Source organism: Nomascus leucogenys, chromosome 20 (assembly GCF_006542625.1).
Source record: "Nomascus leucogenys isolate Asia chromosome 20, Asia_NLE_v1, whole genome shotgun sequence".
Classification (NCBI taxonomy): domain Eukaryota; kingdom Metazoa; phylum Chordata; class Mammalia; order Primates; family Hylobatidae; genus Nomascus; species Nomascus leucogenys.
In genome coordinates this window covers 3,343,092-3,360,125 of record NC_044400.1, presented here as the reverse complement: position 1 = coordinate 3,360,125, position 17,034 = coordinate 3,343,092, and the positions used below count along the sequence as shown (strand labels likewise).

Genomic DNA, 17,034 nt, shown 5'->3' with positions numbered 1-17,034 from the left:
ATAGAAACATAATGCACTTTATTTATGTCACAAGTTCCTTAGTTCTTAAACAAAAATTAAAAAGAGGGCTGCATCTGATGTGGAATTGAGGGCTAGTGGCAAATAATTATCTCTTAAATGTTGTTAATATAAGCCCTGATTAACATTTTCCAACTTATAACCCATGTGTCCAAAATATATCCTAGGCCAGGCGCGGTGGCTCACACCTGTAATCCCAGCATTTTGGGAGGCTGAGGCAGGTAGATCACTTGAGGCCAGGAGTTCGAGACCAGCCTGGGCAACATGGCAAAACCCGGTTTCTACTAAAAATACAAAAGTTAGCCGGGTGTGGTGGCACGTGCCTGTAGTCCCAGCTGAGGGAGGAGGATCTCTTGAGCTCAGGAAGTAGAGGCTGCAGTGAGCCAAGATCCTGCCACTGTACTCCAGCCAGGGTGAGACCCTGACTCAAAAAAAAAAAAAAAAAAAAAATATATATATATATATATTTATATATATATATATATGCATGCACTATTTGTTATCTTTTATATACTTAAAGAAAAATTGCAACTGTATCCTAGATATTAGAACTAAAACTAAAGACTTTTCATTTGAAAGCAGAGATGTGTTTTGTTAACCTTTAAGTAAAATAAAGGTATATTCCCTTAATTGAAAAACACTTCTCAGGGCCAGGCGCGGTGGCTCACGCCTGTGATCCCAGCACTTTGGGAGGCCGAGGCGGGCGGATCACGAGGTCAGGAGATGGAGACCATCCTGGCTAACGTGGTGAAACCCCGACTCTACTAAAAATACCAAAAAAATTAGCTGAGTGTGGTGGTGGGCGCCTGTAGTCACAGCTACTGGGGAGGTTGAGGCAGGAGAATGGTGTGAACCCGGGAGGCGGAGCTTGCAGTGAACAGAGATCCTGCCACTGCACTCCAACCTGGGCAACAGAGTGAGACTCCCTCTCAAAAAAAAAAAGAAAAAGAAAAAAAAAAGAAAACACTTCTCAAAGAGTAAAAGCAGGATAAAGAATAGATTGATTGTGGTGAACATGACAATTGAGTAACCAAGAGAAATTAATTTCATACATCATTTAGTATCTGTTATATGCGAAACACTGTGTTAAATGTTTAAAAGTTGCAAAGTTTTACAAGACAATCCTTACCTTCAAGGAACTTAATTAATAGCACATGCAAATATTACATTCTTCATATAAACAGGGGATAATCCTTTGAAACTACAGTATTATTTAACTGTTCTTTGAAATGAAGTTCTTAAATCCAGAACTCAAGAAAATACATTTCATATCTAAAAGTGCTTTGCTTTTTCAGATTTGAAAGGACAGATTAATTTACATTTAGTTTTAGTTTTCTCTAATGCATGGTTGCGAATTAACATAATACTTTTTTCTTTTCTTACCTGTCATAATATACAGAATAGATGCCAGCAGCCTTTTTGACCAGCTTTAAATATCTTAATATTACCAATTTTTTTTTTTTTTTTTTTTTTTGAGACAGAGTCTCACTCTGTCACCTAGGCTGGAGTACAGTGGCACGATCTCAGCTCACTGCAAGCTCCGCCTCCCGGGTTCACGCCATTCTCTTGCCTCAGCCTCCCAAGTAGCTGAGACTGCAGGCGCCTGCCACCACGTCTAGCTAATTGTTTTTGCATTTTTTTAGTAGAGACGGGGTTTCACTGTGTTAGCCAGGATGGTCTCCATCTCCTGACCTCGTGATCCGCCCGCCTTGGCCTCCCAAAGTGCTGGGATTACAGGTGTGAGCCACCGTGCCCGGCCAATATGACCAACTTCTAAAATCATTAAGTTTGTACAGTTTTCCAAGAGAAATTCCTGATTTTTAATTTCTTCAGTTTCTCTTCCCATTCATTCTTAAATTATCATAAATGTTTGCAACTATGATAGTTTTAGGATTGGTATAATGTGATTTAACATCTAGCTAAGGGTTAGGATTGCTTCCAGAGGTGAGAAATGGATTCAGACCCAAGGGATTAAAATATTTTAGTTTGACTATAAAAGGAAATAATGAAATTTCAATTGTCAATATTTGGCTTGGGTTTCAGAAGTTTAAATGGATTTTTAGTCTTTCTTCATTATCCTCACATCTGTTTGTTCTTCATTCCCCAACCCCCCTTTAGCTTTCCTTTCCCCACCCTCAAAGACTCAGTTGATTTGTTAGTTTGTCTTTCACTGTAAGAGTTACATTTGTAAGATGTGTATAGTCCTGGAAAGGTCATGTCAACCCTCCTGGATATGTTTGTCAGCAGAGTAGCTCCAGTGGTTTATATGAACTTTCATCTGACTTCCTGCTCAAACCCAGAGGATTTGATGTAAGATCCCTCTCTCTGCCCTTTAATCCTGCCCCAGATCTGTCCTTTAAAACAGACAAAAATTGCATATAGTCAGCATATCTTTGATAAAGCATATACCAAAACTCTTGTAACACTGAGTATAGTGACTCACCTGTGTGATCCTAGCACTTTGTGAGGACAAAGTGGGAGGATGGCTTGAGGCCAGGAGGTTGAGAACAGCCTGGGCAACCTAGCAAGACCCTGTCTCTCTTCTCTTTTTTTTTTTTTTTTTTGAGACAGAGTCTTGTTCTCTCGCCCACACTGGAGTGCAGTGGCATGATTCTGGCTCACTGCTATCTTCACCTCCCAGGCGAAGCAGTTTTCTTGCATCAGCCTCCCAAGTAGCTGGGATTATAGGCACGTGCCACCACACCCAGCTAATTTTCTTATTTTTAGTAGAGACGGGGTCTCACCATGTTGCGCAGGCTAGTCTTGAACCCCAGACCTCAGGTGATCCACCCACCTTGGCCTCCCAAAGTGCTGGGATTACAGATGTGAGCCACTGCACCCAGCCAAAGACCCTGTCTCTTAAAAAAGAGAGAGAGAGAAAAAAAGGACACTCTTGTAACAAAGATGAAGAAATACTAGCTGATGTATTCTTTTTGACTTTTAAATAATCTTTACTACCAAATTAGGTATTCCTCATTAAGCTGTGAAAATTTGGTCTAGGCTAGTATTTGAAAAATTCATGACTTCCCAAGAATACATCTTAGCCCAGTTTAAGAAACACTGCATTAAAAGTTAAGAGATGATGAAAAAACAAAGGCAGAAACACAAAAATCCTGTGTTGCTGCTCTGTTATGGGATGATGATCCGGAAGATCCAGAGTGTATTTCTGTTTAGGTTGTTCTTTTTGTTTGTCAACAAAAAAAATACAAAGTTAACAAAGATTTCCCATATACTCAAGAATACCTGTGGGCACAAGCTTAAGAAGCAGAGACCTAAAGCTTTATAATCATTATGTTAGTGTAAAATCTGTGGAGGTACCCAGAGTATGTTTTTAGTTGATCACTAAAAAGTCCCCCTAGGCAGAGCACCATACAGGAACCACACACCTAAAAGGCAAAGGATGAAATGAGGGAGGGCTGGGACCTTTGAAAACAAAGTCTGCTTTCCAAGGATGGTGACAGATACCTGAGAAAAAGCATATGGATTTATCTGAGGAATAAAAGTAGACTGGTAATTACAAGATAGATAATGAATCAGATTTGTAGAAGATAGCCAGAAAGGTGAGGGGCTTTCGTGAAAAACAGACTGTTTTGTATACAACATATCTAGAAATGCAAGTATGTTACTAATGTCCTGAATGAATATTTGGGTATATAAAAGGGAAAATCGTGTAACAAGTATGCCGAATGTGTTACCTAGGAAGTTTTGCAAAACATTTTACTTAGGGAAAGGAATACTTCTCATCTATCTGGAGTATTGAAATACTCCTACCTTCACAAAACGATCAGATTTATGGTTACTTTTAAGTTGATAAGACTTGTGGGCATGTGGTGGGATAGATTGATGACCAGCATGAATTTCACTTTTAAGCTAGCAACTTAAGATCAACTAGTGGAAAGAACTTGGCTTGGCCCTAAGCAAGAGAAGCAGAGAATCTCAGTTTCCCTTTTGTACATTCCCACTTGCCCATGGTGCCACCATCACCTCACCCAGAGCTGGGTATCTATCTTGTGTCTCATTCTGAAACAGATTTGTTCACTCTATAACTATTACCTCTTCCTGATGTACTTTGATGTGTGCCTGTTGGTAATCCAAAGCAATGTAAGAAATCTCTTATGAATGTATTTCAGTAACTTACGAAAGAAAAAAATAACTAGTAGAGAAAGTGCTTTCAATCAAATTTCTACCACCCGCCCCTGCCCCCCCGCCCACCACCAGTAGGTAAACCCTGAGAACCCTGAGAATTGCAATTCAAAATTTTGTCCATCCTATTAAAACTGTGCATTTCTTACCACTTTTCCTCCTCCCTGAAATAATAAAGGAGTTAGAAAGGATGTTTTTTATGTGTTCCAATTTTGTGTCGTTGATTACTATTGGCAATTTTTGTCTAAAGTTTTGAAGTAATAATAAACAGTGCTCTAGAAAATTCTGAATGAGGAAAATCAGCTTGTTTCAAGCACAGAATACCTTACTTAATAATAAAGAGCTAGATGTCAAGAATGGATATAACATATTGAGATTGAGGTGAGGGGGAAAAGAAAAAAAATGAATGTAATTTTTTAAAGCATATACATATAGAATTACATTTGTGTCAGTGATTCTCAACCAGAAATGGGATCAGAAATGAGAATTTTAGTATCAAAGTCCACCTAGGTTTAAAAAGGTTAAGAAACACTGACCATTAATCTGAATAATTTGGATTGCGGCCAGGTTGGGATTTTCTGAGTTTTCTATGAGGAGAAAAGAATAAGGTTCCTGAGCAAATTAATGGTCTCAAGAAGACAGGACAGTAAATGGAGACACCCAAAAAAACAGCTAGTTTTATCTGTTTCCCTTTTTAATATGTACACAAATGATCATGGTTCATAAAAGCAAGTGGAACACAGCTATTTGGCAATATTTTGTTATCTATGGTCTACCAACCCAAAAAATATTTTTTATTGTTGTTAAAAAATAGCAATTTGGGCTGGTCACAGTGGCTCATGCATGTAATTCCACCACTTTGGGAGACTGAGGCAGGAAGATCACTTGCGGCCATGAATTGGAGGCCAGCCTGGGCAACATAATGAGACCCTGGGTATACAAAAAATCTTTAACATTAGCCAGGTGTGATGCCATGCACCAGCAGTTCCAACTACTCAGGAGGCTGAGGCGGGAGGATTGCTTGAACCCAGGAGTTCAAGGCTGCAGTGAGCTATGATTGCACCACTGCACTCTAGCCTGGGCAATAGAGCAAGACTCTGTCTCCAAAAAACTGTTCTTTCTACTAATTTAGATATATACTTTATTCTGAATTAGTAAGATTTTATCAACTGACTTAAAAGATTTTAGAAAGAAGAAAAAATTATCATTCTTGTTTCTCTCTCAATTTTGAAATAGCAACTGAAAGTATATATTCTTATTTGGCTTATTCCTCACTTAATGTTAATCACTGTGCCTCTCTCCTTTTCACTAGAACATAAAGCTCAACTCTGGACACACTTGACACTGGACTTAAGGACTGTTGTAGTAATACCAGATTCCAAGTCCATTTCTTTTGAATTGGTGCACTGTACACATAGGACTTAAACAGATTTATTCGGGTTTAATTTAAGATTTTTCTTTCTGCCTTTGTATCTAATAAACTATTTTTCATCTCTTTCTCCAAGGTTTTCAAACAGCTGGAAATTCATGAATACTTCACATTTTCATTTGAGTTTGAAGATTGTAAATTTAGAATTTAAAAAAAAATTTTCATTTAAAAATAGAACTCTTGCAGTGAATTTAACATGTGCAAAGAAAGACATTTGATTTTGTTGATAATTCAGTAAGATAACTAATGTGTACTTCAAAAATACAGGTAATATAAAATTTTGGAGTGAGCACTGTAATAGCCCCCAGTTTTGAGTCTTTTAAAAATAAAATTGATATCTAAGAACTGTTTTCCCCTTATAGTCCAATACAAATTTTAATGGTAATATTGTAGAACAGAAATGAGAGTATATCTAAAGCTTTGTTCATTTCTGGGGCATAACTCCTTTTTCATAGAAAATAGACTGTACTAGGCATAACTTGTTACATGTCTAATTTACCATAAAAAAAGTTTTTTTGATTATTCATGTGTGATCCTATTCAACAGAAAACATGGGAGAATTAAGTAAGCTAGACTGAGGATAGTTGCCAGTCTAAACTCCTTTAGGTCATATTGATTAGATCACTCAATTGCATGTAAAGGTTGATTCATTCATTGGTATTTCTTATGTCTGTCTTTTCTTCCCAGCTACATTCCAGGACTTTGTAACAGAGATCCTCTTCTTATTTTCCCCTATATTCACTGTGACTCTTAGTGCAGCATTCTGCATTATAGTAGATAGTAAATATTTGTTGATTGAAATCATTGGGAGAAAGGAAAGCAAGCAATAAAGAAAATAGAGCAAAATTACTCTAAAGTACATGTATTATGTCATTTAATTTTTCTCGACTCTTAATTTATAGTGACTTCCATGGAAATGTCTTTGTGTTCTCTAAATCAGCTTATCAGTGATCTACTTAAATATCAACGAATGAAATTTTGTTTACATTTCTTTGAGAAAAGTGGTTTCTGTAACTTAGCCGATTTTTTCAACAAGTTGTAGATGTCTTGTTTTCATTTGAAACACACTTTTAACACAGTTGGTCGCAGTAGAATTTACTACATCTGAGGATACATAGTATCTTCAGTTTTCTGAATACTTGTCTGATTTCTAGCCCATATTTTTATAGATGGATTTACTTTAGGCATTGAATCTATTGGCTTAAACTATGGTTTATGGTTATGTTAGATGAATGTTGTTCTCTACTTTGATTTGTAATCAGAGAATAAAGTATTTTCACTTCAGTGTTTTATGAAACCAGCAGTAAAAATCATTTACAGTCTTGCAGATGGTCCTGCTTTCTTATTAAGACTATAACTTAGTCGTTATTATTATTAACATGAATAAATCAAAGTTTTTCTCATTACATGCTCTCCATAATATAGAGAATTAACAGTGGTCTCAAAGATACTGAGTCTGAATAAATGGTAAAGTACTCATGTTAGAACTATATTATTCAACAAAAACTACATTTAGGCACTTTTCTTAGCATGTGATGGAGATCACAGATACAAGCATACACCACACTTGCTGAAAGATTTGCCATTTTCATTAGATTATTTTCTGATAATCCATATTGTAATTTGTAATTGCTTTCATCTTAATTATGGAATAAGTTTATATCATATTCTGCTTGTGTTATTAAAAATCTTTTAAAATGTACTCATTTCCAAAATTCATGTTCTTTACCAGTAACAGGGGGTATCACAGAAGAGCAGTTTCAGACACATCAGCAGCAGTTAGTTCAGATGCAAAGGCAGCAACTTGCCCAGCTTCAGCAGAAACAGCAATCTCAGCATTCCTCGCAACAGACACATCCAAAAGCACAGGTAAACGGCTCTTTTCGTCATAGTTATGTTTGTTTCTTTCATCATTATGTAGTTTTATTCAATTTTAGTCAAGTCACAGAAGATAATCTCGGTTTTGCCACTCTTGATTTGGGTTCTGTAACCTGAATTCCTTTTCAGTTAATGTACGTAATTTTAAGTGACTAGCCTATAAACTAATCTCTTAATATTTAGAGAAGAGTGCTGGAGCCAAATACGGTATTTTAAATTTTTTGAAAGGTTGTTGAGAATTTATAGAAGTAATTATATATGTAGTTGTAAGAATCATTCTCCACCTCCAACTCCCCCAAAGAAGATTTTTTGAAAGATAAAACTTTCCTAACCACTTCCTAAACTATGTGTTAAAGTGCCATGTGGATGTGCTCCATGAGTTGGGCAGTAATGCAGTTGAACTGTGCAATACATTAACAGCATAACCCCTTGCCATTGTGAATCACATTTCCCTGTTAAATTGCAGCCAGGCACGGTGGCTCATGCCTGTAATCCCAGCACTTTGAGCGGCCGAGGCAGGCAGATCACTTGCGGTCAGGAGTTCAAGATCAGCCTGGTCAACATGGCAAAACGCTGTCTCTACTAAAAATACAAAAACTAACTGGGCATGGTGGTGAATACCTGTAAGCCCAGCTACTTGGGAGGCTGAGGCATGAGAATCGCTTGAACCCTGAAGCGGGGGAAGGTTTCAGTGAGCTAAGATCGCGCCACTGCACTCCAGCCCGGGTGATGGAGTCAGACTGTGTCTCAAAAAAAAAAATTTTAATTAAAAATTTTTTAAATGAAGAAGAAAATTGCCACTAGGGGAAGTTGTTTGTAGACACCACTAAATAAAGATGCTAGAGATAAGAATAAAAATACTTCATAAAACCATCGTTGCCAGAAGGAACCAGCCCTGCCAACACCTTGATTTTAACCCCATAAGCTTCATTGTGGACTTCTGGCCTACAGAACTGTATGATAACAAATTTCTGTTTTAAGCCACTAAAAACAAAACTAAGAAATCTATTTCAAATTTGAACCACCTGAAAAACATAAACATTGCGTTTTAGGTCTTAAGTTTTATTGCTCTGTAATTCTAAAACCACTTCTAAAGTGATAACTGAGGTTTACTCGATTTTGGTTATGTTTTGTGAGCTCTCGGGCTAGAATCTGCCCATTGTGGTTCAGCCCATTCCCAAAGGGTCAGTACGCTGACTTTAAAGATCCCGACTCCAGTAACATGAAAATCTCAGTGACCCTGGAACCCAACACTCCTGTGACATCCAGGTGGATCTGGGACTTGCTCAAGGACAAGGGCTGTAGGACTTAGTAACTAGGACTTAGCAACCAGTTTTATACAGAATCAAGGAGGAATGGCCATTTTACTTTGTTTGCTTTTTCTGAGTCTTTTGGTTAACCAGCCAAAAGTATTTTCATCCTATTTCAGGGTTAGGCCAAGATAGGTTTTCACATTGTGACAAAAATGTCTATTAATCATCTCTATGATTTCATTTTATCCAAGTATCTAGTTTGTCAAGCATTTTTAAAAGCATTAATATTTATTGGAAAAATTAATAGAACATTAAAGCCTTGGGTTATTTAATCTCTAGTTCTTTCTCAGAAATAACTTCTCAGTTTTTGTTCATTTCCCTGCTTCATATGCCAAAAATCATCTATGGAATCCTAGATCTCTTAATCTAAACACTTGTAATTGTTCAAGGTTAGATAGGCAACAGCCTCTTGAGTTTGCCCCATCCCTTAATATGTTCATAAAATCACATCTAAAAATTAGAGCATTTAACTTTGTTCATTTTATAGGGCTCAAGCACCTCTGACTGTTTGTCTAAAACACTTGACTCAGCCAGCGCCCACTTTGCTGCATCTGCAGTGGTCAGTGCACCTGTTCCAAGTCGCAGTGAGGTAGCCAAGGAACAGAACACTGGCCACAATAACATAAACGGTGTTGTCCAGCCTTCAGGTACAGCTGGGGTTTCACATGGTACCTACTTTCTTGAAGTTGTAACTCAGTGATTGGGAGGTTTTTTTTGTTTTTTTATCCAAGGGGAAAATGTGTATAAGAAGTCAATCAGGACTCTTTAGGATTTCTTTGGAAAGAGGGGGAAATAGGTAGATGTTTTCTAGAATTCACGTAGAATCCACTCCTTGTTTTCTCCCTCATCCATTGAATACATAACTGTGTAACATTCTACCCTTCCTGGTCTCATTCACATACTGTCAGTTGCCTCACATCTTAGGAAATCTGTGAGCTAACCATCCCCATTGAATCATCCATGCATTGATAAAAAGGTGAAATATAATCCAGGACAGTAATAAATTGGAAATCAGATTTGCCCTCCCACTCTTACATACTGCTCATAGGCATACTAACTCTGGCTCCCCCTCTTTAGATAGAGTATTGCCGTGAAACCCTGTCTGCTTCTTAGTACCCTGAGTCTGCAAAGACTTTCTATTCCTATCATCCTTCAACTACCTCTCAGACCCTAGGATTTTCCAGTTGCTTTTATATATACCCATGAGCCTGATTGTCCATTTTTACTAATATTCATGCATGTGTACATACTTAGGGAAACCCAACTGTCATTTCCATCTGTCCTGTTATACTTAACTCCACGGTTGCCAGATATAGGCAGCAGAATACTTTGCAAAGCCCTTTTATGTAGACCAGTAGAAAGAGGGTGTTTTGGGGGTTGTAGCAGATTAGTACATTCTACTTAGTGATCAGAAGCTCCCTTTGGAGAGACCAGTGTGTGAAAAGTTAACTTGGCATTCAATTCAAATACAAATGTTTGTATTTATTTTATTAAACTTCTAAAAATAGTTTTATTGATGTCTCATGATACTAACTGAATGACTTCTTTCTTTTTCAGGAACCTCTAAAACATTATACTCCACCAATATGGCTTTATCATCCAGCCCAGGGATTTCAGCCGTACAACTTGTAAGGACAGTTGGCCACACCACTACAAACCACTTAATCCCAGCATTGTGCACAAGCAGTCCTCAGACACTCCCCATGAACAATTCCTGCCTGACAAATGCAGTGCACCTCAATAATGTCAGTGTTGTTTCTCCAGTCAATGTGCATATCAATACACGGACTTCAGCACCATCGCCAACAGCCTTAAAACTTGCCACAGTTGCTGCCAGTATGGACAGGGTGCCAAAGGTTACTCCCAGCAGTGCCATCAGCAGCATAGCAAGGTGTGTGTGTGTGTGTTTCAGTGATTTTTCTCCCTTTGTGCTGGCTGTCCTGTGGGAAGAAAAAAACTTTTTTTTTCACTGCTCAAGCAATAGGTGTTTATTGACAGACTTGATTTTCAATAGATATTGAAGATCCGCGTAAAGCTCTGTGACTTAGGTATTTGTTTAAGGTGCCTAGTAGGATGCTTAAATGCCAACCTAGTAGGATTGTTAGAGAAAGACAGAGAGAGTAGTAGTAGTAGAGAGAGAGAGAGAAAGGAAAAGAAAGAAAAGGACATCAAATTGTCAAACATCAGAGTCCATGTTAGAAGCTTCAGTTACTCTTCCCCTTCACTGCCCACCCCACCCCCGAGATGGAGTCTTGCTGTCTTGCTCAGGCTGGAGTGCAATGGCGCAATCTCAGCTCACTGCAACCTCCGCCTCCTGGGTTCAAGCGATTCTCCTGCCTCAGCCTCCCAAGTAGCTGGGACTACAGGCGCATGCCACCATGCCTGGCTAATTTTTGTATTTTTAGTAGAGACGGGGTTTCACCATGTTGGCTGGGATAGTCTCAATCTCCTGACCTGGTGATCCACCTGCCTCAGCCTTCCAAAGTGCTGGGATTACAGGCGTGAAGTTACTCTTGTATTAATGTTTTATAGTCCAGGCAGTCTGGAAGATGAGAGTTGTTATGATTAACTCCATGCCAGAGTTTAGGTTTCACATCCAAATTTGTGTTTTCTTTAGCGTCATACACAAAGGAAAAGTAAATTACCTTATGTATATTAAAAATGAGAATATTCTAGGATTAACGTACATATGTTAGAATGTTTTTATATTCTTTCTATGACACTAATACAAGGAGAACAATGAATCAGAAAAAAATTGATTTGCATAGGTTAATAAATACATGATCTTTTTTTTTTTTTTGAGACGGAGTCTCGCTCTGTCGCCCAGGCTGGAGTGCAGTCGCGTGATCTCGGCTCACTGCAAGCTCCGCCTCCCAGGTTCACGCCATTCTCCTGCCTCAGCCTCCGGAGTAGCTGGGACTACAGGCGCCCGCCACCACGGCCAGCTAATTTTTTGTGTTTTTAGTAGAGACGGGGTTTCACCGTGGTCTCAATCTCCTGACCTCGTGATCCACCCGCCTCAGCCTCCCAAAGTGCTGGGATTACAGGCGTGAGCCACCGTGCCCGGCCAATAAATACATGATCTTAAGCCTATAGAATTAAACTCTAGTGGGAAGTAATTTCAGTAATATTGTGCTCCTAATGATTACTCTTTTTGAGTGTCATATGCTTCATCTCTCCAGAAAAAAAAAAAAAACTTGGTTTGTCCTGTGATACATAATTCATAAGTAATTTCTCATTGGCTTCTACTGAAATGCCATGTTAAATTATTATCTTTCCTAAGTAAATAGCCATAATAAAAAAATTAGGAATTAATGGAATTTCTGAGCTGAAGAAAAGTTTTTCTCATTCCTATCTAGAAATGGCAAAAATGGGAATTGTTCTTGTGAAGTTATGTTTAGTTGTAATTACATAACAGTGTTTTTGTAAATACTAAGTGGTAACATCATGTTCTAGAGAGTATTGATATTTATTTTATCCTTTGCCTTACCATAGAGAGAACCACGAACCAGAAAGATTGGGCTTAAATGGAATAGCAGAGACAACAGTAGCTATGGAAGTGACATAACCTAAAACACGTGGCTCTGACCTGTGCTGATGGTGTGCAGTCATTCATATTCCAGCTGAATGCAAAAGGCAACACTCTGTGGATCACAGAGTGTAACAATGGACCTAAATGGACTATAGTATATTGGATGTTAAATCCATATATGATGTATATTTTGTAAAATTGGGAAAATCACTACCTTGTAAAATAGTTTATTTGTATCATCAATATTATTTCTGTTACTTGAATAGTAGATATTCATCATCATGCTTTTGCACTTGAATTTGCAACTGAATGGATTTTAAAAAATAATTCTTTAATGGGATCATGAGCATGAAATGGGATCCTGCATCACTTGTTTTAACTATTTATTTTGCCATGTTTACATTTTGTATCTTGTAAAAATAAATCCAACTTTGTGTCTAAAAAGTTAAAGATTCATAGCTAGGAAATGAAATTCTTGTAATTTTTTTCTAAAGGAACTGTAAAGTTTTCACTTGGTTCATTTTGTTTCACAATTTGACTAGATGGACTTTTTGGTAAATACTTTAGTGGCATTTCACTGTCAAATATGAAGTTCAAGGCAAAATAGTATTTTCTATTACTGTGCAGGGGAAAGGGATGGATCGATACATGCAAATTTAATGTAGTAACTCACTTTTCCATATATTTTGAATGTATATTTCTATTTATAATACCAATTTATAAAAAATAATTACACAGAAAAAATGGAATAGGAAAAATTATGCATCTAGCACATTTAAGCTGTGCAGATATGAAAATTTTTCGAGGATTACATTTTATCTGAAGGCTGCATATTTTAACTGGCTTTAAAACTGTAACACACCACATAAAAGATAATTTACCAGGTATGTATTGCATTATATCATTGCAGTAATTATTGGAAGTCTAGATATCGAGCCATCCCAGGTGTTGGGAGGGGGGGAGGGTTGTGGCAAGATTGTCTTTTCAATTTTGGAGAGTTTTCCTGTGGCTACAAGGCAAGTAACGGGTTGGAAAAAGTCTGACTGTCAGCGTTGGACACCTTCATAGTGTAGTGTTTTAGTGACTTTTTTTATACGGCTCTTGTAAATTAGATACGTGTAGTGGTGTTTCAGAATGTTTGTTTATGCACTAGTTCAGACAACTTTCCCTGTTACTTGTTCTTGATAAGTGAAAACTGCAGGGAAATAAAAAATACATATCAAAACACGGACATGCTGCATATGTGTTTATTTCACAATGTGCACACAGTGTAAGTGAAAATTTAAGGGAGATGATAGCACTTAGACCAGCACTTTTCCTGTTCACATGCTGTCCAAGCATTCATGAGAAGAACTATAGGAAGCTCATCTGTGAGCTCTATTGGGTTTCAGATAATCCAATATAAACTACCTTTGATATGAAAGTTCGTAAGATATTTTACAGAATGTAAGTAATTTGCAGTATCGCAGTCATTGAAATGTCATAAGTGAGCCTCATTTTATAAAGTTTAGAGTAGAATTATATTGCAAGGGGGTTTTGTCAAGTAAGTACTGGGAAATGTAAATATTTTTAATGAATACAATTAAAACCATTTCAAACTTACATAATTTTATACTTTACATTTTTTATATCTGCAGTCCTGAAAGTTGTAAATTGATATGTCAGTTGAATTAATGGGCCATGATTTCTGGTGAAAGTGGTTTTTATTCAGCTCCTAAATGTGTAAAGCAATTTATGGTCAAAACCATAGAAAAAATATTAATTTTGTCTTGGTTGTGACCTGATAGGATCCATGCTCGTTTCTGCCATACTACCTCTGGAGTTACTCATTGCTGATTATATAAAGGAAATAATTTTGATTTGATATGTATTATGACTGTGTTCATTCTGCTTATAGTTGGATGTATCTCCTTGCTATTAAGAACTTAAAAACAACTTTAGTGCCAATTGCAGAGAAAGCTTTTTTCCCCATTTTACTGAAGTAAAGCATGAAGTGAATTTGCCTTATGTGATATATATGTTATAAATAAGTAAAAAAAAAAAAAGAACTATCCATTTGTACGGTTTCTGGAGGTGGTGGCAAATCCAGAACTTACAAGACTGATGACCAATTGATTTGTTCCTTTTGAAGTAAAATAGAAACATAAGCCTTCCTTATTTTGTTGGTTGTAACTGTTTCATGGATGGCATTTCAGTTTACGTACATACACATTTTCCATTGCTTCTCTAAAACTTAAGTAACAAATAATTGTTTTCACTTTATTAAATTGAAGAATAGTCTATTTCTGCACTGGACAGCACTGCTCTCTTAGTTTTCTCAGGAAATTAGTGTTGGTACTCAGAGTCCAGTAAGCTTTCAGAATCCTTGGAGAATGTGTTTCTTTGGAATGGGTGGAGGTGGTTAATTTTTTTAAAAAAATAACAAAACGGGTAACTCTCTCATGGTAGGATATTCTTAATTCAGCACAGATAAAAACATTTTTGATTGTATTTTTCTTATTTCTCTACCTTCATAAAGAGAGTACACCCCCTTCTTTTTCCAATAATTCAAGGTCATTTTTATGATATAGCTGTAAGTATATTTGAGGATTTGTTTTCTTTTGCAAAAGACCAAGGGAAAAACTAAAAAATTTATAGGGCACATTTTAAAACTAATGTGTATACATAACACACACACACACACACACACGTATATTCTGGCTTTTTAAAAAACAGGAATGTATTTGCAACTGTGCTAGGTGTTTTTTTTATTACTAAAGTGGTTTTAGGGGGGAAGGCAGGAGAACAAGGAGGACCAAAATTTCAGAAGCTTCCCTAGTATGTACTGCTGTATTTGAGTATGATGCTACACTTTTCCACAAATTTTGTTGATAACAATATACTTGTGACTGAAGTGTTTTATTGTCTCTTAACTGACTTGGCAAACTTCCAAATTTTAAAAGGTGGTGATATCTCAAGGGATTCTGAATATTATATCCTGTAAGATAAGAGATGTTTTTCATCACTGACAGCAGCGTCATAATAGCTAACATCCTGGAGCATGTAGCATTCTCTCTTAATGACTTTTTCATTTACTCCTAACAACAATTCTGTTTAGTAATATAATTTTTCCCATTTTAAAGATCAGGAAGATGAAGTTGAGAGAAGTTAGGTAACTCACTCTATGTCACATAGCTGTTAAGTTTCTGAGGAATTAAACTTAGGAGTCACCACACTTCTAACCACACTGCCTTCTACCTTTAACGTGAAAGAAGCCCTCCTCAAAGAAGTATTTATTCTATTTTTCAGTCCACTTGTTAGCAGCATCCGTAGCAGTTTAGAATTTCATTTAGAAGACAGCCTCCCAACTATTACACCACGAGACTGAGTGAATTATATCCAACTGTGGCTTCTAGCCATCCACTGAGGAAACCCAAATATTCTTTTCTGCCTGCCAGACCTAGCGAGTAAGTGCTAAAGCTCTCAATACAAAGCAATGGGAGCGAGGTCTGGTCCAGGTCTTGGCTGATTTAGCACTTTCCAGACCTGTTTCCCCATCTACAAGATGAGCAAGTTCTTGAAACTCCATAAAAGGCCACACTGAGAAGCTTCGTGGAGGTGTGCATGTGGCTCTTGTGTCATTGGTTGCTTATTAAGGAAGTAAATTATGTGAGCTGTAAGGTTGAGCATACAGTTTAGAGCTTATATATATATATATATATATATATATATATATATGTGTGTATATATATATATATATATACACATACACACACACACACACACTTCTGGGATACATATGCAGTTCTGGGATACATATGCAGAACATGCTGGTTTGTTACATAGGTATACACATGCCATGGTGGTTTGCTGCACCCATCAACCCGTCATCTACATTAGGTACTTCTCCTAATGCTATCCCTTCCCTGGCCCCCCCTCCCCAACAGGCCCCGGTGTGTGATGTTCCCCTCCCTGTGTCCATGTGTTCTCACTGATCAGCTCTCACTTATGAGTGAGAACATGCGGTGTTTGGTTTTCTGTTCTGTGTTAGTTTGCTGAGGATGATGGTTTCCAGCTTCATCCATATCCCTGCGAAGGACATGAACTCATCCTTTTTTATGGCTGCATAGTATTCCATGGTGTATATGTGGCACATTTTCTTTATCCAGTCTATCATTGATGGGCATTTGGGTTGATTCCAAGTCTTTGCTATTGTGAATAGTGCTGCAATAAACATACAAGTGTTTATAGTAAATGATTTGTAATCCTTTGGGTATATACACAGTAATGGGATTGCTGGGTCAAATGGTATTTCCAGTTCTAGATCCTTGAGGAATCGCCACACTGTCTTCCACAATGGTTGAACTAATTTACACTCCCACCAACAGTGTAAAAGTGTTCCTATTTCTCCACATCCTCTCCAGCATCTGTTGTTTCCTAACTTTTTAATGATCGCCATTCTAACTGGCGTGAGATGGTATCTCATTGTGGTTTTCATTTGCATTTCTCTAATGACTAGTGATGATGAGGTTTTTTTCATGTTTGTTGGCCGCATAAATGTCTTTTTTTGAGAGGCATCTATTCATATCCTTTGCCCACTTTTTGATAGGGTTTTTTTTGTTGTTGTTGTAAATTTGTTTAGTTTCCTTGTAGATTCTGGATATTAGCCCTTTGTCAGATAGATAGATTGCAAAAATTTTCTCGCATTCTATAGGTTGCCTGTTCACTCTGATGATAGTTTG

The 17,034-nt window shown here is 37.3% G+C and overlaps 1 protein-coding gene across 3 annotated transcripts in view; it reads left to right on the top strand.

The window, feature by feature from the left end:
* Positions 1 to 14,316, top strand: part of EPC2 (enhancer of polycomb homolog 2) — a 145,517-nt gene extending 131,201 nt beyond the window's left edge. For all 3 annotated transcript variants that reach the window (XM_012502529.2, XM_030800978.1, XM_030800977.1), the window contains 4 exons: positions 7,323 to 7,459; positions 9,269 to 9,428; positions 10,339 to 10,672; positions 12,277 to 14,316. In XM_012502529.2, the coding sequence (XP_012357983.2) occupies positions 7,323 to 7,459; positions 9,269 to 9,428; positions 10,339 to 10,672; positions 12,277 to 12,349 (704 nt within the window). In that variant the 3' untranslated portion in view covers positions 12,350 to 14,316. The remainder of the gene's footprint in view (positions 1 to 7,322; positions 7,460 to 9,268; positions 9,429 to 10,338; positions 10,673 to 12,276) is intronic.
* Positions 14,317 to 17,034: the final 2,718 nt, after the last annotated feature.